We start from the raw sequence: 25,779 nt of genomic DNA, 5'->3' as shown, positions 1-25,779 counted from the left end.
GTTATCAAAGACACACTGCCAGTGCTAGAGAAGACTACAAACTTATATTCCTGGTCTAACACAGAAGCACGATGACTACAAATCTTGTGATGGATCCATCCATCCATTCATTTTCTATACCACTTATCCTACAAGGTCACAGGGAACCTGGAGACTATCCTATGGAGCATCAGGCACAAGGCGGGGTACACCCTGGACAGGGTGCCAATCCGTCGCAGGGCACAATCACATACACATTCACACACTACAGGCACTTTGGACATGCCAATCAGCCTACCATGCATGTCTTTCGAAAGGGGGAGGAATCCGATGTACCAGGGGAAACCCCCAAAGCACGGAAAAAACATGCAAACTCTGCATGCGGCAGGAATTCGAACCCCCAACCCTGGCGGTGTGTGTTGACCGTGCTAACCATTAAGCCACCGTGCGCCTGCTTGTGATAGATCCTGCAATTAAATAAGTTATCATTTGCATTCATGATATGATACACAGCAATATGTTAAACTGAAACCTTACCAGCAGCTCAACACTCCCTGGTCCCGCCAATTAAAATGATTGACCCATGAGCACGTTGCAGTGCAGGGCTAATCTAACTTTTTCCTGGGGGCGCTGCTATCGAAATGATTATGGATAGAACTTCCGGTGGAAGTAGTAGCGCAGAGTTGACTAGCTTGCTCTGACGGCAGTAGGTGTTGTTTATGTTGTGATTTGTGTGTGTTAAAAACTAATACTGTTTATTGCTTTACTTGGAAATAGGTTGAAATGTGTTTATGAAGCTCAGGAATAACATGTGCTGTTTGTGGCTGCATTTACAAGCAGCGAAAATTAATTTCTCGATTAAAGAGTGCTACATTCACAGTCCTAAAGTTAAGATGGTGAGCTTTGGCTTCCTCAGCCCTACATTCTTCCTCACACTTGCATTCCACTTCTTTTGCACATCAGTGCATGACATGCCTGTCTTGCCTTGCCTGACTGCATTCTCTAACTTTATAGAAGAAACAACAGCCTTTCTTACTCTTTATTAATTTACTGTCATGTCGGTCCACAGAAGGTGTCCAACTACAATCCCCAACACACAGCGCGGCCTACAGAAATGGCCACTGAGTACTACAACCCCCATACACTTTCACATTCACACTCACCTGATTACTGATTACACACATCTAGACTAGACTCAATCAGATCCCGGCACACTTACAGTATATAAGGACATTCATTTCACTCACTCATTGCAAAATACACGCCCTGCTTGCTTTACTTTACTGGTCAAGAGTAGATTCCTGATAACACCAGGGTCATTCAGTTCATCAACCTGCTGACAGATAAAGCGCTAGATTGTGCAAATGCCATCTGGAACCAAGAAAACCTGCTAGAAAACCCACTCATATGAAGCGTTGGGAGGGTGCAAATTAGGGCTACAACTAACGAGTATTTTCATAATCGATTAGTTGGCTGATTATTTTTTCGATTGATCGGATGGGGGAGGGCTTTCAGGTTAGTAAAAAACTAATGTGTTCTATTTGAGACAATATTACTTTTCTAAAATTCATACACTAGACCAGTGGTTCACAACCTTTTGTGAGGTTTGGACCCCTAGCATATTTCAAACAATCCATAAGGACCCCCTCACTCCACAACAATTATAGGCTATACATTAAACAGTTATTCATATATATATATATATATATATATATATATATATATATATATATATATATATATATATATATATATATATAATATATATGTCGCTTTATTTTATTAATATTAAACATTTAAATTTTATGAAAACATTTTATTTTTTACATTTTACTGTTGGTGTGACATTTAATTTGACTCTCTGAATTATCCTTTGTTTATTTTATCCATCAATGCAAAACATGAACTTGTCTACCACGCCTAGGTTTTTGAAAATTATCATTTCATTTGTAAATAAATTTTAAATAAATCCATCAATGAACGAACATCAGCTCAGCTAATGTGATATTTGCTAATAACCAAATTTATTAATTTTAAAACATCTCATTTTAATATGTTTTGATTCATTTAACAAAAAATATATACAATATTATTTAAAACATTTTAAAAACTTTCCTACGGACCCCCTGCAATTACACCACTGACCACTAGGGGTCCGCATGAGAAACACTGCATTAGACGGTAGTGCATAGTGAAAGTGTATAGTATGTCATTTGGGACACAACTTTAGTATTTACTCTCTGAAGCGTGTTTTCGTAATAGAAGTAATGTAATAAGTAAATGTATTGTGCACAGACCAACTAATCGATAATGAGATTCATTGACAACGATTTTCATAATCGATTATTATCGATTTTATTGATAAGTTGTTGAAGCTCTAGTGCAAATATGCTCTCTGCTTCTGCACGATAGCAGCAGGCAGTGGCTGGAATGAGCCTGCTCTCAAAGTTGTTTACCACCAAGGGTTAAATGAGGATTTGCTCAAAGAACTAGCTTGTCATGCTGATACAGTGATCATGCTTTGACTTCTTGATGGACATGTCAATCCTGTGTGACGTCCTGATAAATAAATAACGAGCTATTGTCAGTCAGGGGTCAGCACTCCTGTTCTGGAAATCCAGACCACAGAGCCCATGCAACTAGGACAGGCAAAGCTCAAGGCTGTGGAACACCAAAGGCATCAAAAGGAGAGGCTCTGCTTTTATTGTGGCAATCCTCAGCACCAGAGGGGGTGCGCATGGACAAAGTCTCTGCAGTAACCAAGTGGCCTGTGCCAACCAGTTTCAAGGAACTACAGCAATTCCTGGGGTTTGCCAATTTCTACCCGTGGTTCATATGAGGCTTCAGCAGCACTGCCACCCCACTGACTACCCAGTTGACTAGAGGGACTAATAAGCTGCAATGGAACCCCATGGCCAACCAAACCTTTGAACAACTAAAGAATGCCTTTTACCACAGCACCCCTGAGCCCACGAAATGTTTCAAAACAGAGGTTAGCACATCTGAAACATTGGTTGGGGTCATACTCTAATAAAGGACAGTAGAGAAATGGCCTCCACCCATTCACCATAGATACTGACCACAAAAACCTGGAGGACATCAAATCTGCCAAACGACTCAACTCACATCAGGCACACAGGGCACTACTGTTCTCAAGGTTCAGCTTTCCTACCACCATATACCCAGCACACCTATGTGAGATGACAGAAGAATACATTCTGCCCAAATCATGCTTTGTTTGGACACTCACCTGGGACATAGACCATGAAATCTAAGAGGTCCAGAGAGTGCGGGTCCCCATCCAGTGCCCACCTTGGAGGACATTTGTGCCTGTATCACTGCGGCTTCTTGTTAAAAAACAAGCCACGTGACTTATCACGTGGCTTCTGTCATATCGGTGCCAGAGAAGGCATCCAACTACAATGCCCAATACACAGCGTGGCCTACAGAAATGACCACTGAGTACTACAACCCCCAAATACTTTCACATTCACACTTACCTGATTACTGATTACACACACCTAGACTCATTCACATCCCAGCACACTCACAGTATATAAGGACATTCAGTTCACGCTCTGTGTCTTTCTGTACCAGTCATTACCAATCCATTGTTTATTTACTATTCTGGTTTTGACCTTAGTCTGTTTATAATCCTTTATCTTGCTTGACCTTGTTGACTCTGTTTGTACATCGCCTGACCTGTGCCTGTTTATTTACCATGTTTTTGGATCACATCTTGGTTTTGTTTGCCATGGTTAATAGAAGGATTAAGTACCTGGATTAAGTACCACTTGCATCCAAGCCCGTTTCCTGACTCTTTTGGCTTTAGGTACAACCCCAATTCCAAAAAAGCTGGGACACTGTATAAAATGTAAATAAAAACAGAATGAAGTTATTTGCAAATCTCATAAACCCATATCTAATTCACAATAGAACCTGGAAATTATATAAAAACTGAGCAATTGTACCATTTTAAGAAAAAATAAGGTAATTTTGAATTTGATGGCTGTAAAATGTCTTACAAAAGTTGGGATGGGGGCACCAAAAGGCTGGAAAAGTAAATGTCATGAAAAAGAAGCAGCTGTAGGAACATTTTGCAACTAATTAGGTTAATTGGCAACAGATCATTAACATGATTGGCTATTAAAAGAGTATCTTAGAGAGGCAGAGTCTCTCAGAAGTAAAGATGGGATGGAATCTGGATGGAAGCATATGTTTCTCTAAAATCTGCATATACCTTTCAGCACTGATGGTGCCTTTCCAGATGTGCAAACTACCCATTCCATAGGCTTTTGAACTGAGCGTTGATTAAAAGCCGGATGGTCTCTCTCCTCTTTAGTCCTCTTTAGTTTAGAGGACACGGCGTCCATGGTTTCAAAAGGAATTTCAAATTATGATTTGTCTGTCCACAATTTGTAGACGCAGTTTTTAGCAGATTGGTGATCCTCTGCTCATATTTACTTCTGAGAGACTCTGCATCTCTAAGATACTATTTTTTCTTTTTTAATAACACTTACTTTTCCAGCCTTTTGTTGTCTCCGTCCCAACTTTTTTGAGATGTATTGCTGCCATTAAATTCAAAATTGCCTTATTTTTTTCTTATGATGGTACATTTACTCAGTTTAAACATTTGATATGTTTTCTATGTTCTATTGTGAATAACATTTGGGTTTATGAGATTTGCAAATCATTGCATTCTGTTTATATTTACATTTTACACAGCGCCTTTTTTGGAATTGGGGTTGTACACAAAATTATTTTGATATCACTTTATTACTGTACAGGTAGTGGTAAGCCACCAAGCTCTTCATTGCCTTATCATCACAAACAACTGAATCAACAAAATGGCTAAATATGCTACTGTAAGTTATCCGTGGCCACTTTTTCTAAGTTGTCCTTCCATCCCTGTATTAAGGAAGGGACGGGTATGCTGATTATGTCCTTTATAAGCTTTGTCAGAGTGTGATTCCACATTTTGCTATGAATGAATGACTATCAACACCACAGTGAAAGGTTTGTTTACGTCTTAATGGAAGTTACTCCCATAATTTGCGCAAAACGTCATGGGTGTAGGGAAAAGGTGGATATCTTGGGGTATATTTTATGTTGCAGTTATTACTGTTAACTAGTAGGTAGTGTAGGTAGAATTTACCCATTATTATATATTTCATTTGCTTACTATTATACTTAAGTAAAATTTAAATGATTTGCATGGTTGTATTTACCATCCTCCAAAATCCTTTTTTACAGTGTACATAGACAATGAAATGTAATGAATGTAATGGCAGAAAGCAGAAAGGCAAATGAAGGAAGAACAAAGCTGCTGCAGGTGCCATATATCAGCTTTGTCCAGGGTTTGCTTTCATTGAATGTGTGTATATATCTGTTGGAAATGTAGCAGTATGGAAGGAGAAAAAGCTCCTTAGCCCTGATTATCCCTAAATCAACACAAATGTGTATGTAAGCTAAAAGGTAAACTATTAGTTAAATAGTTCTGTTCGTACAAATACTTTTTTCAGTTACATTTAATACAAATATAGTGTGTGCTATGCACGGAATTTCAGCTCTTTTAACTTGATATAACACTGTTGCACCACTAATTTGAGCAAAATCAGTTCTCTTCACTCACTGCTTATGGCATTCTTGCTGGAGCTCTTTTCCCTTTAAAATCACGTACTCTGTAATGAGTGTGTCATAGGCTGGTGTTGCTGGCTTACACCCTGAGTGGACAGGCATTCCTGTTGTCAGCACTGACAAAGGCCAGCTGGGACAAGAAAAAGAGGGAGTTGGATGGAGGGAGAGCAAGGGAGGGAAGCATGGTGGATTATTATCCCAAGCAGCTTGGCTGTGGGGGAGTGGTAATGGACTCATCCTGTAATCACCACTGGCTGCCTGGTACTGAGTGGAGGGGTGCGTGTGTGTGCGTGTGTGTGTGCGTGTGTGTGATACCGTGATACCTTTGTGCTTATGAGACACAATCAGGAGAGAGCATGAGAGCGATATGCTGTGACAAAGAAGAGAGATAGTTGTTGAATGGCTGCCTTGGGACCTGTCAATTTTCTGTTATTGTCTGTCACAGCATGTTGAGGAATGTCACTGTTGCTTGGATGTTTTAGCAGGATGAGACGATTGCAAGTGTCAGTGATTTGGTGTGGGCTGCTCCCCCTGACAGGTAAAGTGTGGGTGTATTTGCTTTCCATGGCACTCTTCCATGGCCATTTACATTAGCATAGTGTGGAGTATTTGGCATTCTTGAAACAGCAAATGTTTAGCCCTTAAATAATCTACCATATGTATTATGTTTGATAATGTAGTGTACTTTACATAGTTATTGAGAAAAGTTAAATAGTTTTCCTTCCCTCTTCTTTGTATTGTTCACTGTTCATATTTTCTAGACTATCCAGTAAGATATCATGTTTAGTAGTGTCAAATGCTGCAGTTAACAACCATTGTATTGACACCACTGTGTGACTAAATGATTATCCCAAACAGTGTAAATTTTGATAATAGCAATATTCAACAGATAAATTACCACTCTAGTTTGTTCTTTTAGAATTAGACAGTGAAAACCAAATAAATCTATAAGTTGAAATGGCTAAAAACTATAAAATCTCAAGCAACATCCAACCAACCTGAAGGACCTGGAGCAAATGTGCCTGGAAGGATGGGTGAAAATGGGTGAAATCAGTGTGCAATACTGGTGGGAACTTACATTTACATTTATTCATTTAGCAGGTGCTTTTATCCAAAGCGACTTATAAATGAGAAAATACAAGCAAAGTGATATATCAAGCAGAGAATAATACAAGTAGTACTACCATACAAGATCCGTTAATTGAGTTCCAGAAGAAGCAAAGTGCGCAGAGTAGAGGTGTAAGTGCCAGATAATTTTTATTATTTATTTATTTATTTATTTATTTATTTTATGGGTTGGTTAGGTGTTCACGGAAGAGGTGGGTCTTTCGCTGTTTTTTGAAGATGGTGAGAGATTCTGTGGTCCGGATTGAGGTTGGAAGTTCATTCCACCAATGAGGAACAGTTAGTTTGAATGTTCTTGAAAAGGACCTTGAGCCACGCTGAGTAGGTATTACTAAGCGTCGGTCGTTGATTGATCGCAGATTGCGTGAGGGAATGTAAGCCTTCAGGAGAGAGTTGAGGTAGGAGGATGCTGTTCCAGACAAGGTCTTGTAGGTGAGCATCAAGGCCTTTAATTTGATGCGGGCGACTACAGGAAGCCAGTGGAGGGAGATGAAGAGGGGTGTGACATGGGTTCTCTGGGCCCCAACAGAATTTAAGCTGCTATTGTAGAAAAGGTGGTTCTACCAAGTATTAGTCTGAAGGGGTTGAATACTTATGCAAGCAGCATTTTTCATTTTTTTTTTAAAGGTCTGTTGACAAATACTGAATTGTGTCTTTTTGATTATGGTAATTATAGAGCATGACATGTGCTTGAACTGAAATACTGGTGGTCCACTTGCATTCAAAACTATTATGAAGTACCAGAATTATATACTCAGCAATAAAAGAAATGTCCCTTTTTCAGGAGACTGTATTTTAAAGATAATTTTGTAAAATCGAAATAAGCTTTACAAATCTTTATTGGAAAGGGTTTAAACAATGTTTTTTATGCTTGTTCAATGAACCATAAACAATTATTGCACAGGCACCTGTGCAACAGTCCTTAAGACACTCACACTTTACAGGCGGTAGGCAATTAAGGTCCCAGTTACAATAACCTAGGACACTAAAGAGACCTTTCTACTGACTCTGAAAAACACTAGAAGAAAATGCCTAGGGTGCCTGCTCACCTGCGTGAACATGCCATAGGCCTGCTGCAGGGAGGCATGAGGACTTCAGATGTGGCCAGAGTAATAAACTGCAATGTCTGTAATGTAAGACACCCAAGACAGTGCTACAGGGAGACAGGAAGGCCAGCTGGCAAACCTGGTACAGTCCATGAGGATGAGATGCACTGTAGTACTTAAAGCAGCTGTTGTCAACACCAGATACTGACTGTTACTTTTGATATTGACATCCCCCCCACCCCCCACCCCCCCTTTATTCAGGGACTCATTATTCCATTTCTGTCATTTCAAATGTCTATGAAACTTGTTCAGTGTATGTCTCACTTGTTGAATATTTTTATGTTAATACAAATATTTACACATGTTAAGAAATTTGATTTAAATAGAAGCAATTGAATGTGAGAGGACGTTGCTTTTTTGCTGAGTATATTTATGACATGAATATAAATGGCAATCAAATTTGCATTAATAGCCCTGTTATGAAACACTGTTTTCCAGTTTAGAACGTCACATAAAACCTCTGTCCCCTAAAGAGATTTGCTATAAGCTGAAAATTTCCATCAATTCTTTGTAAAAATATTTGTGCAGTGCTTATAAATGTTTTATAAAGGTCCTATGTCAGTCCACTACAAATATAGTCTTATTGAAGAAACATCTTGCTGAAGAAATGTAAAGTTATTTATACTAAGATCTGAGCAATTTTGAGAATCATAAATGGCCCAGTCATTTGTTAATGTAAGTATTGTTAAATATGAACCCAATATTGTTGTTGTTATTAGAAAAATAAGTTACTCTGAATAAAAGAAGTGCCCTATGGCATTTAATGACATGTTCTCATATTCTCTCTATGCTAGTTGGAAGCTATATGCTATTTTTTCAACATCTTTACTCCCATTATTGCAAAAGTTGTTTGTTGGCATGCAAGTTAACTGTGGGAGTTTTTCTCATATGTGATGATGCTACACTATCCAGTGCAGACCTTAGAGATGTTACAGCTAATATTTTTCACAGAGAGGTCAGTTTGTAAGTTAACTGTAGTATATCTTGAAGAAAAGGCCTTGCTGAATGTGTCAGTGTAAGAAAGGCATTGCAGATGTTTCTTATGCCATCTTGTTTCTTATGCTAGCTTGTCTCTTTGTTCTATCAAAACTGATTCATCAGCTGACAAAATAACTGGCTCTGCCCAAACATCCAAACATATGAAAGAGAACATATAAAATATTTGTGTATATTGCATTAAATCTACAACTTTAAAAAAGTAATACATAATATTTTAAATATTTTTGGCAATATATTAATCACTGTGAAGTAAAAACAATGGTCAAATGAAACTGGACTAGCTTATTGTTTATTATTGCTTTAAATTATGACTCTTGTCGTCGTCTTCTTTTTCTAGGTTTCATATGTGAAGTGAACATTGATGAGTGTGAAAGTGCACCTTGTCAGAATGGTGCCTTGTGTGAGGATGTCATTAATGACTATGCCTGTCACTGCAATGTATCAGTACCTGATCAGCTGCCTTGGGGTGGCCGTAACTGTGACATTGCTTTAACTGGCTGTGTGGATGAGCCCTGCAACAATGGAGGCATGTGTGAACCTTTCCTACGTGGAGACAAACACCTTTTTAGGTGCAGGTGTCCTTCTGGCTTCTCCGGTGACAACTGTAGCATTCCCACCACTTTCTCATTCTCTAAAGCAGCCTATGTGGTGGTGGAGATTCCTTATAACAAGACTTATAACAATGAGGCAACCACTGTTTTGCTGCGGTTCAGGACAACTTTACAAGATGCAGTGCTGTTCTTCAGGGGAAATGCACAGCATTTCTTCACACTGGAGATGAATGGTGGAAATCTCCTTGCTACAGCAGAATCAGGGGACTTAAAGCTGGTGGTGGAACTTCATGGGACTTTTAACAATGGGTTGTGGCATGCAGTGTCTGTTTCTGTAGATGACATGCTGGTTGTGACTTTATTAGATAAGAATTACACATATATTCAGCAGACAGATCAGGGTCAACATCTTTTTTTCCCTCCACATTGTCTGGAAAAAGTTTACATTGGTGGGGTCCCACAAGATTATCTGAAGAAAACAAAGACGTGGACAGGATTTGTTGGTTGCATGGAGGACTTTGTCATCAGTTCTCAGCTTATTCTGCCCCATAACTTCTCCCAAGAGAATGTCACTTACATCCAACTGGGCTGTGAAAAGCCTGAATGGTGCCATCTAGATTCTTGCTCTCATCAAGGAAAGTGTGTAGACCTTTGGACTGAATACAAGTGTGACTGCCACAGGCCATTTTATGGAAACATCTGTTCCTATGGTAAGATCTTGTCTGGGGTAAATGGCATGCTGACCAAAATAATGAATTGCATAATATTGAAAATCTATAACCATTAAACATTTTATAATGCATGCTCATTAGATATACTTTTCCAATATATATATATATATATATAAATTTATATATAGAAATATATATATGTATAAAATATATAATGCCTTCCTCTTCAGAGTACCCTTCATGGACATTCAACCATGAGCATAATAGAAGCTTTGCTGCATTTCCCATAACTCAGAGCCATTCTGGTAACATTAGTGTATCATTTTTATTGCGAACATTGAAAACCAGTGGCCTTATTCTCCAATTGAAACGGGGGAATCAGGCATATCTCTCAGTGTTCCTGAGGAGAGGCACAATAAATGTTGCTGTGTACTCTTCTATAAGAGAGAGTTCCACATTCATCACAGATGGGGAGAAGATGCTGATTACCATCAATGTCCATGGAGGATTTTTATACTTCAACCATACAGAAATACTTTTTAGACCTGGGACGTTTCCTGAGCTTGAAGTGCAGGCAGGAGATGTGGTATATCTTGGTGGACTTCCTGAAGAAGGTGATGCTACACCTTGGGGTGGTCATTTCAAAGGTTGCCTACAAGATGTACGTCTGGATGACACTCAGCTCTACATGAGCTTAAACAAAATAATCAAAATACATGAACAACCAAGCTACTTAGCAGATATTTCACATAACTTGCTGGAGCACTGTGTCAGTGATGAAGCATGTAAGGTAAGATATTATCTTTTGTTGAGGATATGTCTAAAAATAAGTATCACTTAAAGGAACTGGATAAAATATGATCCTACAGTATGTTAAGATTGTCATATCTCAGAAGAATTAAACCTTTCTCAGATTAGTATATATTAGTAATCTGAATCAACACAAATAATTGTCAGGTTGAATTAGGTGTGTTGAATCAGAGCTGGAAAAACCCCTTTGTCTTTAATACTTACTTTATAGATTATCTCAGTCTTTCTGAAAGTATATTGTTTACTTTCTGTAGGGGAAACCATGCCTGAATGGAGGAGAATGCATGATCAAGTGGAATGACTTCATCTGTTCCTGTCCACTAAACTACACTGGAAAGACCTGTGACATCCGAGTGTGGTGTGCTAGCAATCCATGTGTCATGGGTAGCCAGTGTGTGGACCTGCCTGATGGATATGAGTGTGAGTACTTGACCTGATGAGCTTCTGTAATGGGCTTGATAAAATTTTTTGAGACATTGGACTCTCTCATTGTTTATTTGGCAAGTCTTAAGTGTGTGTACAATGCTTAGATATGTTTTTAAGGTTCAAAATAGTTATTTTTTTTTATAAGAAGTTATATAAAAAGAAGTGGATATTTAAAGTACAGACTTATTATGGAATCAAGCCTGTACAAATTTTCACAAAAATTGTACTATACAGTGCTGTGCAAAAGTATATTTCTTCTGTTTTTGTGTAAATCTCATATAAATAGTTTTAGATCTTCAAATGAAATACAACATAAAACAAAGGCAACCTGAGTAAACACACAATACAGTTTTTATTATTATTATTTTTATTGAAGCAAAAAAAGTTTATGCAACACCTATCACCCATGTGAAAAACTAAATTAAAGTTCAAATCTGGTTGTGCTACCTTTAGCAGCATTAACTGCAACTGACAGCTTTAGATAACTGGAGATCAGTCTTTCTATGCACTGTGGAAAATCCAGAAAAACGCATGTCAAAAATGTTATAAATTGATTTGCATTTTAATGAGGGAAATAAGTATTTGACCCCCTCTCCCTTACCTGTATAAAAGACACCTGTCCACAGAAGCAATCAATCAATCAGATTCCAAACTCTCCACCATGGCCAAGACGAAAGAGCTCTCCAAGGATGTCATGGACAAGATTGTAGACCTACACAAGTCTGGAATGGGCTACAAGACCATTGCCAAGCAGCTTGGTGAGATTATTCGCAAAAGGAAGAAACACAAAAGAACTGTCAATCTCCCTTGGCCTGGGGCTCCATGCAAGATCTCACCTCGTGGAGTTGCAATGATCATGAGAACAGTGAGGAATCAGCCCAGAACTACATGGGAGGATCTTGTCAATGATCTCAAGGCAGCTGGGACCATAGTCACCAAGAAAACAATTGGTAACACACTACGCCATGAAGGACTGAAATCCTGCAGCACCCGCAAGGTCCCCCTGCTCAAGAAAGCACATATACATGCCCGTCTGAAGTTTGCCAATGAACATCTGAATGATTCAGAGGACAACTGGGTGAAAGTGTTGTGGTCAGATGAGACCAAAATGGAGCTCTTTGGCATCAACTCAACTCGCCGTGTTTGGAGGAGGAGGACTGCTGCCTATGAACGCAAAAACACCATCCCCACCATCAAACATGGAGGTGGAAACATTATGCTTTGGGGGTGTTTTTCTGCTAAGGGGACAGGACAACTTCACCGCATCAAAGGGACAATGGACGGGGCCATGTACCGTCAAATCTTGGGTGAGAACCTCCTTCCCTCAGCCAGGGCATTGAAAATGGGTCGTGGATGGGTATTCCAGCATGACAATGACCCAAAACACACGGCCAAGGCAACAAAGGAGTGGCTCAAGAAGAAGCACATTAAGGTCCTGCAGTGGCCTAGCCAGTCTCCAGACCTTAATCCCATAGAAAATTTGTGGAGGGAGCTGAAGGTTCGAGTTGCCAAACGTCAGCCTCGAAACCTTAATGACTTGGAGAAGATCTGCAAAGAGGAGTGGGACAAAATCCCTCCTGAGATGTGTGCAAACCTGGTGACCAACTACAAGAAACGTCTGACCTCTGTGATTGCCAACAAGGGTTTTGCCACCAAGTACTAAGTCATGTTTTGCAGAGGGGTCAAATACTTATTTCCCTCATTAAAATGCAAATCAATTTATAACATTTTTGACATGCGTTTTTCTGGATTTTTTTGTTGTTATTCTGTCTCTCACTGTTCAAATAAATCTACCATTAAAATTATAGACTGATCATTTCTTTGTCAGTGGGCAAACGTACAAAATCAGCAGGGGATCAAATACTTTTTTCCCTCACTGTACCACCCCCACCAATAGTATAATTGTCTCTATTTGATTAATCAAACCACATATACACTCAGATGGCATAGTGGTACAGCCTGTAGTATTGCCCTCTCACAGCCCCAGGATCAAGAATGAATATACACATGCACAAGATGATATTTTGAAAAAACAGGCATAGAAATGTAATGTCTACTAGTGTTTTGTTTTAACCATGCTGGAATGTCATTTTTTTTTCTTCAGATTTTATAAATTCTTTCCAATTTTGTATTCCATCCCTAGGCTTGGCCAATGCCACATTTGAAAACAATGCTTTGAAGTACAGTGCCAGTGGCTCTTTATCTGCTCCTGTGAAATTGGTTTCTGTGAAATTTCGGACTCGTATAGAGAATGGCACACTCCTTCGTACATCCAATGGCCTCGGGTTTTTCTACATGGGCTTTCTGAATTCCTTCATGCTGGTCAAGATCCGTAATAACAAAAGCCAGGAGGTGCTAGCTTTCAACAGTGAGGTGGAGGTTTCAGATGGAGAATGGCATCATGTGGAGCTGAGGAAGACATGTTCACTCTATGCTTTTTCTCACTGGAACCTCACTGTGGATGGGCAAGTGGCTGGTTCAAACCAAACATTTGCTGCCAACTTGGATTTCTTTAACCATTCTACTGTGTGGTTGGCAGAGAATTTCACTGGCTGTCTTGGTGAAGTCAGGATAGGGGGAGTGTATCTGCCACTGGTGGAGGGCATTCATGAAGAAGCACCTCAGTTTTCGCAATTTTTCCATTATGGCAGCAGAAAGAAGCCACAAATTGGGTGCAGTGGTGCACCCTTGTGTCTCCTGCATCCTTGTTTGAATAATGGCTCATGCCAAGACCTCTTTAATCACTATAGATGTGACTGTGCCCCAGGCTGGCAGGCTGAAAACTGCCAGGATGATGTCAATGAGTGCATCTCTGGGCCTTGCATCCATGGGACCTGCAGGAATCTTCCTGGGGAATACCTGTGCCAGTGTGCCCAGGGCTACAGGGGGAGGCACTGTGATGAGGATGTGGATGAGTGCCAAGAGCTGCGTTGTGAGAATGCAGGGTCCTGTGTGAACACTGTGGGGGGATACACTTGCATCTGTCCACCAGCATACAGTGGTCCACTCTGCCAGTGAGTAAGAGATATCTCACAGCTGATTTCATGCTCATTGTTCAGTGGACTTGGATAAGACCTGTTGACTAATTTAGGAATAAGCATCTATGTAATCCATAGAATGTAGAATGTGTAAACCATATTAATATTTTAATTGAACCTTGCATCATATGACTGACATGACCATGTCATAAATTAGTATGGCAAATGCCTTACAAACTGTTACTAAATATGAATGTATTTATCTTGATAGTTGACATGTTTGTTGCCATAACAACTCACATGCTAATTTTATTTTTGCTACGTTTACTGTAGTTAGCATGTTTTATGACCAATTTTATGACACATAATTTATGGAAATTTGTCATAGCATAGTTTTATTAACCACTGTATAATGTTATGTAATATTACATTAAATTAAACATATGCTAACTAGAGCACACATCAAATTAACTTGTGATGTAAAAAAAAATCATGATGTCAAACATTATAGTAGCTATCGAAACTATTACCAGTAATGGTAGCATGACACAGTTATATCTTATGACACAGTAAAGTGTAACATAATCTAACAATGTACTCTTCTTCCCTTTTTTTGTGTCCAATAGGTGGGGCTTCCCTCCACTGCAGTGTGGAGTAGATGTGCAGTGTACTAATGGAGGAGTCTGTATGGATGGACCCTGGGGGTTTAACTGTACCTGCAGACTTGGATACACTGGGGAGAGGTGAGAGTTTAACTTTGTTAACATAAATCATGGCATCTATCACCCTAGTCCAACTATTTATCCCAAAACAGTCTTAGTGAGATCTATCTCTCTTCCTAGATGTGAGATAGACATAGATGAGTGTGAGTCCAACCCCTGTCTCAATGGAGCTACCTGCATGGATAAGCAGAATCATTACCTTTGTGAGTGCTTGCCAGGTTTCAGTGGAGATAACTGCGAGGCTCCTGTGAGTTTACTTATTATCAATCTGTAACATACTCTAGTCTATACTATATGTAACATAATGCTTCAGGTTCATTGTAACTGTGGTCATTTTAGTCTTCTTATACATGAGATAGAAAAGAATAAAATTTTCTTGTACAGTTAAAAAAAAATGCACTGCATGTACAAAAAAAAAAAAACAACAACATTCGATGAGTCACTTTACCCTGCCTCACACTATCCACACATCTTTCTACATTTCCTGTACTCTTCTCTATCCTGAAGAGGCTGCAGCAGACGGAGAGTATCCCCTGGCTTATAGTGGCAATCCCACTGATGTGTTTTGCTGCTTTGCTGGCCATGGTAGGTTTGGGTTGCATGATGCTCACTGCACGAAGGAAACGGCAGTCTGAAGGCACCTATAGCCCCAGCCAACAAGAGGTGGCAGGAGCTCGTCTCGAGATGAGCAGCGTGCTTAAAGTGCCTCCTGAGGAAAGGCTGATTTAACCTTTAGCCTAAACATTATGGCCTAAGTCAAAAAAGTACTGAAAGGATTAACCCAATATGTGGCTCCCTTGATGCCAAGCAGTATTTGGAATCACTGTGATCACCACTAGGACTTGTGAAAAAAACCACCTTGTGGGGTGGTATATACCTACCTCAATATACAGTGCTGTGAAAAAGTATTTGATTTCTCCTGTTTTTGTGTATATCTCATACTAAATTCTTTCAGAAATTAAAACAAAATATAATGTAAAACAAAGGCAACCCAAGTAAACACAAAATACAGTTTTTAAATGATAATGTTATTTATTGAAGCAAGAAAATTAACCAAAAATCTGTGCCTGTGTGAAAATGTATTTGCCCCCAGTTACTAATTCCCCAACTCTATGAAACGGCATTCATAATGGGGTTCAGCTGGACGAGATGCAACCAGACCTGATTACTGCCAGCCCTGGTCAATCAAATCAACACTTAAATAGAACCTTTTCAACAGCATGAAGTTGGTTAAATGGTCTTACCCAGTAACACACCATGCCAAAGTTGAAAGAAATTCCAGAAATTGTGAGAAAGAAGGTGATTGAAATACATCAGTCTGGGAAGGGTTACAAAGCTATTTTAAAGGCTCTGGGACTTAAAAGAATCACAGTGAGAGCCATTATCTCCAAATTGAACAAACTCGGCACAGTAGTGAACCTTCCCAGAAGTGGCTAACCTTCCAAAATTCCTCCAAGAGCACAGCAACGACTAATCCAGGAAGTCACAAAAGAGCGAAGGACAACATCAAAGGAAATACAGACCTTTCTTGCATCAGTAAAGGTCATTGTTCATGACTCCACTTTCAGAAAGACACTGGGAAAAAATTCGATCCGTGGAATAGTGGCAAGGTGAAAACCATTGCTAACTGAGAAGAACATTAGGGCTTGTCTGAATTTTGCCAAAACACACCTTGGTGATCCTCCTTTGGGAGAATGTTCTGTGGATTAAGGAGTCAAAAGTGGAACTGCTTGGAAGACGGGGGTCCTGTTACATCTGGTGTAAACCAAACACTGAATTCCACAAAAAGAACATCATATCTACGCAAGCATTGTAGTGCCAGGGTGATGGTGTGGGTATGCTTGCTGCTTCACGGCCTGGGCAATTTGCAATAATTGAGGAAAATATGAATTCTGCTCTCTACCAGAAAATCCTAAAGGAGAATGTTCGGTCTTCAGTCCGTAAGTTGAAACTCAAACACAACAGGCTTATGCAGCAAGACAATGATCCAAAGCATAGGAGTAAGTCAACCTCTGAATGACTCAAAAATAGCAAAATTAAAGTTTTTGAGTGACCTAGTCAAATCCTGACTTGAACCAATTGAGATGCTGTGGCAGAAACTTAAATGGGCAGTTTCTGCTCACAAACCCTCCAATGTGGCTGAACTAAAGCAGTTCTGTAAAGAAGAGTAGGCCAGAATTCCACCACAGTGCTGTGAAAGACCAGTTATCGGAAGTGTTTGTTTGCAGTTATTGCTGGTAAAGGTGGCACAACCAGATTTTAAGTTTAAGGGGGCAATTAGTTTTTCACATGGGTGATAAGTGTTTGATAACTTTTTTTGCTTCAATAAAAAAAACAAAACTGTATTGTCTGTTTAATCAAGTTGTCTTTGTTTTATGTTGTATTTTGTTTGAAGATCTAAAACTATTTAGAATGAGATATACACAAAAACAGAAGAAATCAGGATGGGGCAAATACTTTTTCACAGCACTCTATGAGGTAAAGTAGCACAATATACATTATGTGTTTACATTTTTTTGTGTGTTTTTTCATTTAACTCAAAATCTCAATGCAGAATGTATTTTTGTATTATTCATTTGGTGAAAACCAGCTACAGTGTTCCACTGCCCCACCATTTCTTTGTTTTAATCCACTCTGTAATATCTGTGCATAGTGGTTTATGCTGTACTCATATCTTACCTGCCTGAACAGCACATACTAGCTAACTTTACACTACAAAGTTATTTTTTATTATTTCATTTTTTAAAATTTATTATTTAGTAGTAGAGTTTCTTTTCTTTTCTCACCACCTTAGACACTGTAAATATTAAGGGTTTTTTTTTCAACACTGGACTTTTTTCAGTTTATAATGTCACATTCACTGGAAATGATTAATGTACCTGTATATGTTTAATGTTTTATTAACTTTCTTGTTTAATATATATTGGACATGACAATGAATATGTAGAATATATCCATTAATCTATTATTGTTGCAGATTTTTTAATATGTATGAATTATTGGATAATCGGCAAGTTCATTTTCCTGTGAATTTACAAACTGAAATTATTTAATAAAATTGTTCATAGGAGTAATCAAATTCAGAAAGATCTATTATTTCTCTGAATAATCCTATAATCAACATTCTTTGGTTTCAGCTTAAACAATGTTTAAATTAAAGCTCTTACTGTAATTTATACGTTAATATCTTTTCCTCTGCACACTAATCATTTAGGTAAGAATGTAAATTTTCAGCCACCAGAGCAGGCATACTCTATTATTCTCCAGATAACTAGCTGCAGGAACATTCTTTTAACCTTGACATGACAAAAGGAACATCAGAAAAAGTGTCTTACACACTATACAGTACATTTCTAAACAACAGGTGACAATGATATAATTTCTGAAGCAGGATGGAGGATCAGATAATAAATACCACAGGGCATATATTGGCGACAACAAGGCACAAGATTAACAAGATTACTCTATTGGTTTACAAAAGCAGGTAATATCACCTTGGACAGAAAACCTAGCCATATGTCACAAAATTGTCTAAGGAGATCAGCATGTGGTGACAGTCAGGTCTGGTAAGAAGAACTGGTCCCACTTTATATTAGGTGTCTTTAACAATTATGTACTTACATAATAAATGATGCACTTGATACAATGTACTTACTCTGTACCAAAATGTTCTTACGTTGTACTTACTTTTAAAGTACCTGCACGATCAATCTCTAGTTATGGTATTGAATTCGGAAGTGCACTCTTTAGTACACACCATAATTGCAATTTTGTAACTACTCTGCAGTTTATGTAAAATATTTTTTCATAATTTTATATTTATAACACATTACAGCAAATGTGTTCCACAATGTGTTTAAATATGAGTATGAGGGTTCTTATTATTCAAACCATTTAAGAGTCAAGCTGCAGATGCATCATCTGTTAAACAAATGGTTGGAGATTGGACGAATAACACATTTTGATAGCTTAATTTCTTATTAACACTGCTTACCTTGCAAAACGTTAGTAACAGAATGGTCCAATATACATATTCAATCATCTCATTTAGCATATTAAGGCTACTCTGGATTCACTAAGTTTGATATTTTGTTGTGCACCTCATATGCTGTAACAGATGATATGTAAAAAATTGTCTACTTGAAAAAGTGTGGAGTATCAAGGAAGTCCCATTTACTTACATTGAAAATGCACAAAAACTGTCCACCTAAAATAAAGTATGGAGCCTGGGTTAGTACCAAGGATGGTAACGTACTTAAATTGAAAATTCACAAAAACAGAGATTTTATTACCTAAGTTACATGTGAAATTCACAAAGCCTGTAAATTTGTAATATAGTGTAACATCTTATTGCATTTAATCATCCACAAAATCATGTTTGCATGAATATATTCTTCTCCTGCAGATCTATGAAATTAAACTACACTATCAGTTAAAAAAAAAAATGTAAACACAGTAATTTTCTTGAAATTATCAAATTAATGGACATTATCGATCTACATATATACACATTAGGGAATATTAGAACAACTACATTTCTAAATTCTGTTTTACATGACATACAGATGAAAGATGCCCATTGAAAATGCACATCAAAGGAAAGAGGATCCTGTGATTTCATGTGGTATCACGTGTTATCACACACATATACTGCGGATGCAGGAAAGACAAAACCAGTAAGGGGCAGTCATGTTTTATTTGAACAAACATGGCTTGCTAGATACAGTAGACAGCATATATTCTTTTACCAACCAAATGGTGCTGTTTCTTGTATTGAAGCCCGTGATCTGCTTGTGCTTCGTCCGCAGATCTGTGAACCTCTCTTGTTTTGCAACAAGCAGCAGAGCAAATTTAACCTTGCCGAGCCTGTAAAAAATGGAATGTGTGGTCTGTTAGATTTAAGAAAAACTATTACGTATGGTTTACATAAAAAGATTATGTTTCTCATCAAAATCAAAACAGAATCAAGTAACAGCAGCTAACCAATTTATTCATCCAATAATCTTTAGTGAGGCTATGCACTAATTCTGAAAGTTATTACTCTCGTGGCCTTTATTAGTATAATACCTTATAGTGATGATGCAATATTTCTGAGCAGGGTAACAAAATCGGCAAGTATAGGGACTCAGATCATGAGCAAATGAATCACAGACAACTTCACTTTAATATAGATGAGACTTTATTACACTATTCTATGACGCATAAACTAATCTAACTATTACACAAAGACTATTCTAACACATATACACAAATGCATACACATACACACACACACATGGGCATGACAGAGAGGAAAAGACTTACAACAGAGGTCAAGCAGAATGCTAGTGTTTTGGCAAAATATGGCTTCAAAATAGACTCTGACCTGAGCGAAACATCAATGTATTATGAAGGACCCAAAAACTGATTATAGTCTATTCATTCCTAGGTACTGCTCCAGCTTATTATACGTGGTAAAGATGTGTACTTGCTTGCTGTAGTTAGTGAGAGATGAGGCGTGCAATGTTGGCAGAGGTCAGGAGGCCTAGTCGAGTTGATCAGCGATTGGAAGGAGTCGATTACGGTCACAGGTGGTTTCGGCTTAAGAGTTTCTTAGATTAAAGTTACCAATAATACTTAAGAAAAGAAAGAAGCAGAGGTCTGGAAAACAAATGATGAAGCGGACGAGACTAACAAAATGAATCTTCCTCACTGCCAGCCTGTGGGTTCACTGTGACATGGCTTTTTAACCCTTGCTAACTATCCCAGCCCTCTAGGGGTCCTAACCAATTAGAAGTGGTCTTTTCAGGTGACTGGTAGAGAGGTTGGTCTTCCCCTCGAATTAATCTGCATAATATCCTTAGGGTCCATGCTCATTCTTACTTTGGGTTAATGTTGTCTTTTACCAATAAAAGGGGATTTCTTGATGAGTTATTAAAATTTGCCATTCACTAGCATTCTGGAAATGTTATAAGTGACATACAGAAATAAACATGACGAATTTCGATATAAGGAATACTTTGCCTGATATATATTGGCCTAATACCAGATAATAAAAGCCTAATAGCTACATTTAGGTTACATACAGGGTTAATATATTTCACAGTGCTCGACATTTCGCTAGGGATGCTAGTAGATATATATGTTAACAAACATAAGGATAACATTTTTGGATTCTGGACATGGATATGTGAGTGTACAGGGAAGGATAATAATCATTTGCGAGATTGGTGGAGTAAGTATAGGCATAACAGTATAATGATTACAAAGTTTATGTTATAAACCTTGTATGAAAGCATGATAACGTGAATTCCATGAGGAAAGTTTATCTGTCTCTGTTCTTTTGTGCTGGTCATGGTGTGAAAGCTGTTTTGGACAAAAGAAGGTCAGTTAGATTTCACAGTCTACGTTTTACGACTTGAGGATTAATTCAGGTCAGGTGAACAGACCTCCCTTTTGTCCTTGCTTATTTGAATGGAGCCAGCATTAAGAAGGCCGGGTGGTTGAACTGAAGAAATGACAGCACATATTCCAGTAGATGATCAGAGAAATTAAGTCCGGAAAGGCGTTCGCAAAGGGTGTGTGCCTTTAGAAGATGGTATGAATTTTCACCTTGCTCTAAAATAGAGCTCTACTTCCTTGACTCCTTGTGGCTTTCCAGGGGGGTGGGAGATTACCACGTGGCAACATCCTGCCAGATGGCCTCCTTACGATGACCGTTAGTATTACTTTGAGATGGTACCTATATGTAAACACATTAGCTGGGCCCCATCCTGTGAGTGAATCTGTGACTTATTGTTTGAAGGTATGAAGGGATCTATTTGGATTGTCCTCTGTGGAATGCGGCCTGGTTGTCCTTAAGGTCTTACATAAACAAGTTTCTAATGACAAGATTCAATTATACAAAGTAAGTGTGATCGAGTCACGTAGTATAGGTACAATAACTATAGTAACTATAGTACAAGAACTCCTTCCTGCAGTTCAAAGTCAGCCTGTCTCCACAAGGATTGTGAGGAGGTGGACTCAGGAGGGTTAAGGTTAGGCAATACATGGACATTCAGACCACTGCAGTGTATTGCTAGGCTCGTGACCTCATTATACATGATTTAAACTAATTATTAAAACTACATATATTTATTAACATTAAACAGTAACAAAGGAATGGCAGTGAGTGTAGCGAAGTAAAAGTACATTTCTGTGATTAAAAATTAACTTGAGTAACAGTATAAGTATGGCCAGTTAAAACCTACCCGTAAAAGTAATAAAAAAAAATTACTCAAGTAAATGTAACAAAGTAAATGTAGCATGTTACTACCCACCTCTGACTATCTGTGATAGGACATGTAAATCATGTTGTGAATATGCTCTCTCTGTAACAACACGTTTTGCCACATGTTTAAATTAATACTTAAATTGTGTGTATATATATATATATATTATATATATATAATTTTAATCGATTCACACAGTACAGATACTATAACTATAGTATTTAAATTAACACAGCTACAATGTGTGTGGTAGAATAACGCAGTAAGGTGGCTATTACAGAATGCCAGCAATTGGGGTTCAATCCTCAGCTCAGGTGGAGTTTATTTTTATTCAGGGCATTGAAAATATATCATCAAATCATGTTTGATGTACAAAAACAAATTGTGTTAATGTAACTTAATTCAATCACATGGAACTGATGTACAGTGCATCCGGAAAGTATTCACAACGCTTCACTTTTTCCACATTTTGTTATGTTACAGCCTTATTCCAAAATGGATTAAATTAATTATTTTCCTCAAAAGTGTACAAACAATACCCCATAATGACAACGTAAAAGAAGTTTGTATGAAATCTTTGCAAATTTATTGAAAATAAAAAACAACAACAAAAAAAGCACATTTACATGAGTATTCACATCCTTTGCTCAGTTCTTTGTTGAAGCACCTTTGGCACCAATTACAGCCTCAAGTCTTTTTGAGTATGATGCTACAAGCTTGGCACACCTATTTTTGGGCAGTTCTCCCATTCTTCTTTGCAGGACCTCTCAAGCTCCATCAGGTTGGATGGGAGAGTCGGTGCACAGCCATTTTCAGATCGCTCCAGAGATGTTCAATCGGGTTCAAGTCTGGGCTCTGGCTGGGCCAGTCAAGGACATTCACAGAGTTGTCCTGTAGCCACTCCTTTGTTATCCTGGCTGTGTGCTTAGGGTCGTTTTCCTGTTGGAAGATGAACCTTCACCCCAGTCTGAGGTCCAGAGCACTCTGGAGCAGGTTTTCATCAAGGATGTCTCTGTACATTGCTGCATTAATCTTTCCCTCGATCCTGACTAGTCTCCCAGTTCCTGCCGCTGAAAAACATCCCCACAGCATGATGCTGCCACCACCATGCTTCACTGTAGAGATGGTATTGGCCAGGTGATGAGTGGTACCTGGTTTCCTCCAGACATGACGCTTGCCATTCAGGCCAAAGAGTTCAATCTTTGTTCAATCTTTGGTCTGAGAGTCCTTCAGGTGCCTTTTGGCAAACTCCAGACGGGTTGTCACGTGACTTTTACTGAGGAGTGGCTTCCATCTGGCCACTCTACCATTCAGGCCTGATTGGTGGAGTGCTGCAGAGATAGTTGTTCTTCTGGAAGGTTCTCCTCTCTCCACAGAGACACGCTAGAGCTCTGTCAGAGTGACCATCGGGTTTTTGGTCACCTCCCTGACTAAGGCCCTTCTCCCCCGATCGCTCAACTTGGCCCGGCAGCCAGCTCTAGGAAGAGTCCTGGTGGTTCCAGACTTCTTCCATTTACGGATGATGGAGGCCACTGTGTCATTGGGACCTTCAATGCTGCAGAAATGTTTCTGTACCCTTCCCCAGATCTGTGCGTCGATACAATCCTGTCTCGGAGGTCTACAGACAATTCCTTAGACTTCATGGCTTGGTTTGTGCTCTGACATGCATTGTTAGCTGTGGGACCTTATATAGACAGGTGTTTGCCTTTCCAAATCATGTCCAATCAACTGATTTTACCACAGGTGGACTCCAATCAAGTTGTAGAAACATCTCAAGGATGATCAGTGGAAACAGGATGCATCTGAGCTCAATTTTGAGTGTCATGGCAAAGGCTGTGAATACTTTTGTAAATGTCCCTTTTTTGTTTTTTATTTGTAATAAATTTGCAAAGATTTCAAACAAACTTCTTTCACATTGTCATTATGGGGTATTGTTTGTAGAATTTTGAGGAAAATAATGAATTTAATCCATTTTGGAATAAGGCTGTAACATAACAAGATGTGGAAAAAGTGAAGCGCTGTGAATACTTTCCGGATGCACTGTATGCTGTACACTGTTAGCCCTGTCATGTCATGATACTGTCATGTCGAGGAGCTGTTGATGAGTGGTTAGAAAGTATGTTTTAGTCAGTTTTTATTGTTTCTATTTTCCGTTGAGAGGCTGTTTGTAAGTAATAAAAAATATAGTTTGAAACAATTTTGTACGTTTTCTCCCACATGAACTTGAACTAGGCGAGTTCAGGGGACATTTTTTCGCCTGTTCATTTTAACTGAAAAATATTGTTTGAAACCATTTCGGATGTTTTCTCCCGCTTGAACCCCGCCAGGTGAGTTCGGTAGACATTTTTTCGTCTGTAAATTTAGATTTTTTTTTTAAATGGAACATAAAAACTTTTTATGTTAATTCTTATAATTTTTCCTATATCAAGGTGCTATTTGTAAGTAATAAATAAACCATTGTTTTCAGCTTTTAACTAGCGAGTTTTTTTTAATTCGCATGCGGTGGACACGAGCCCGCTTGAACTCCTACCCGCCGACATTTTTTTGTCTGTTCATTTTTAACAGTGAAAAACAGTGTTTTAAACAATATTGGACGTTTTCTCCTGCTTGAACCCCTACCTGGCGAGTAGAGCTGACATTTTTTCGTCAATCTGTTTCTTTCTCCGTTAGGATGTAACTGACAAGGACTCATACAGTCAAACTCCAGTGGGGATCCTCTGCTTCTAATCAGAAAGTCCTCAGCTAAACCCATTCAAAGTGAACATCGTCTTGAAAGGGAGTTTGGTGCTGGATGAACTGGCCAACCTGTTTCAGGTCTTCTGTGTTCTTTTCGGACTGATTTATGCCCTGCACTTGGACTATACTGTACTTTCCACTTTATTCAGCAGGTAATGCTCAACCTGGAAGGCAAGCTGGCACCCAAAATTCAATCTTTGAAAAATCCGCTAACAGTGTAAAACGGGCCTCCCAATTGTTATAGTACTGTTCCACTAGCAAGTGGTTAATTTGTAATGTTGAAGTGCATGTTTTATGACATTGGCACTGATTTTGTGGTTTGATTCAATTCTTATTTGCAATGTTCCCATTTTATAGAAATTTTAAATTTATTTTATTTATATATACAGTGGTACAATACTGATGTCTAGTGAAAATTTCATGTGTATAGCCTCATTGGAAATATATTTACTGAAACAAATGTTGATATTTCCCACACTGTGTGTGTGTGTGTGTGTGTGTGTGTGTGTATACAGTGCATCCAGAAAGTATTCACAGCGCTTCACTTTTTCCACATTTTGTTATGTTACAGCCTTATTCCAAAATGGATTAAATTAATTATTTTTCTCAAAATTCTACAAACAACACCCCATAATGACAACATGGGTTCAAGTCTGGGCTCTGGGTGGGCCACTCAAGGACATTCACAGAGTTGTCCTGTAGCCACTCCTTTGTTATCTTGGCTGTCTGCTTAGGGTCGTTGTCCTGTTGGAAGATGAACCTTCGCCCCAGTGTGAGTTCCAGAGCGCT

The 25,779-nt window shown here is 38.6% G+C and overlaps 1 protein-coding gene across 2 annotated transcripts in view; it reads left to right on the top strand.

The window, feature by feature from the left end:
• The window catches only part of crb2b (crumbs cell polarity complex component 2b), a 66,202-nt gene extending 40,890 nt beyond the window's left edge, over nt 1–25,312 (top strand). The window contains exons 7-13 of one of the 2 annotated variants that reach the window (XM_017466971.3): nt 9,184–10,107; nt 10,299–10,858; nt 11,133–11,298; nt 13,448–14,318; nt 14,909–15,025; nt 15,125–15,251; nt 24,925–25,312. In XM_017466971.3, the coding sequence (XP_017322460.1) occupies nt 9,184–10,107; nt 10,299–10,858; nt 11,133–11,298; nt 13,448–14,318; nt 14,909–15,025; nt 15,125–15,251; nt 24,925–24,981 (2,822 nt within the window). In that variant the 3' untranslated portion in view covers nt 24,982–25,312. Of the gene's footprint in view, nt 1–9,183; nt 10,108–10,298; nt 10,859–11,132; nt 11,299–13,447; nt 14,319–14,908; nt 15,026–15,124; nt 15,252–15,511; nt 18,078–24,924 lie in introns of those variants that run through there. The other variant, XM_017466968.3, reaches the window with a different exon arrangement.
• The last annotated feature ends 467 nt before the right edge of the window (nt 25,313–25,779 follow it).

This window comes from Ictalurus punctatus, chromosome 5 (genome assembly GCF_001660625.3).
Source record: "Ictalurus punctatus breed USDA103 chromosome 5, Coco_2.0, whole genome shotgun sequence".
In the NCBI taxonomy this organism is placed as follows: Eukaryota; Metazoa; Chordata; class Actinopteri; order Siluriformes; family Ictaluridae; genus Ictalurus; species Ictalurus punctatus.
This window is presented reverse-complemented; position numbering and strand designations above follow the sequence as displayed.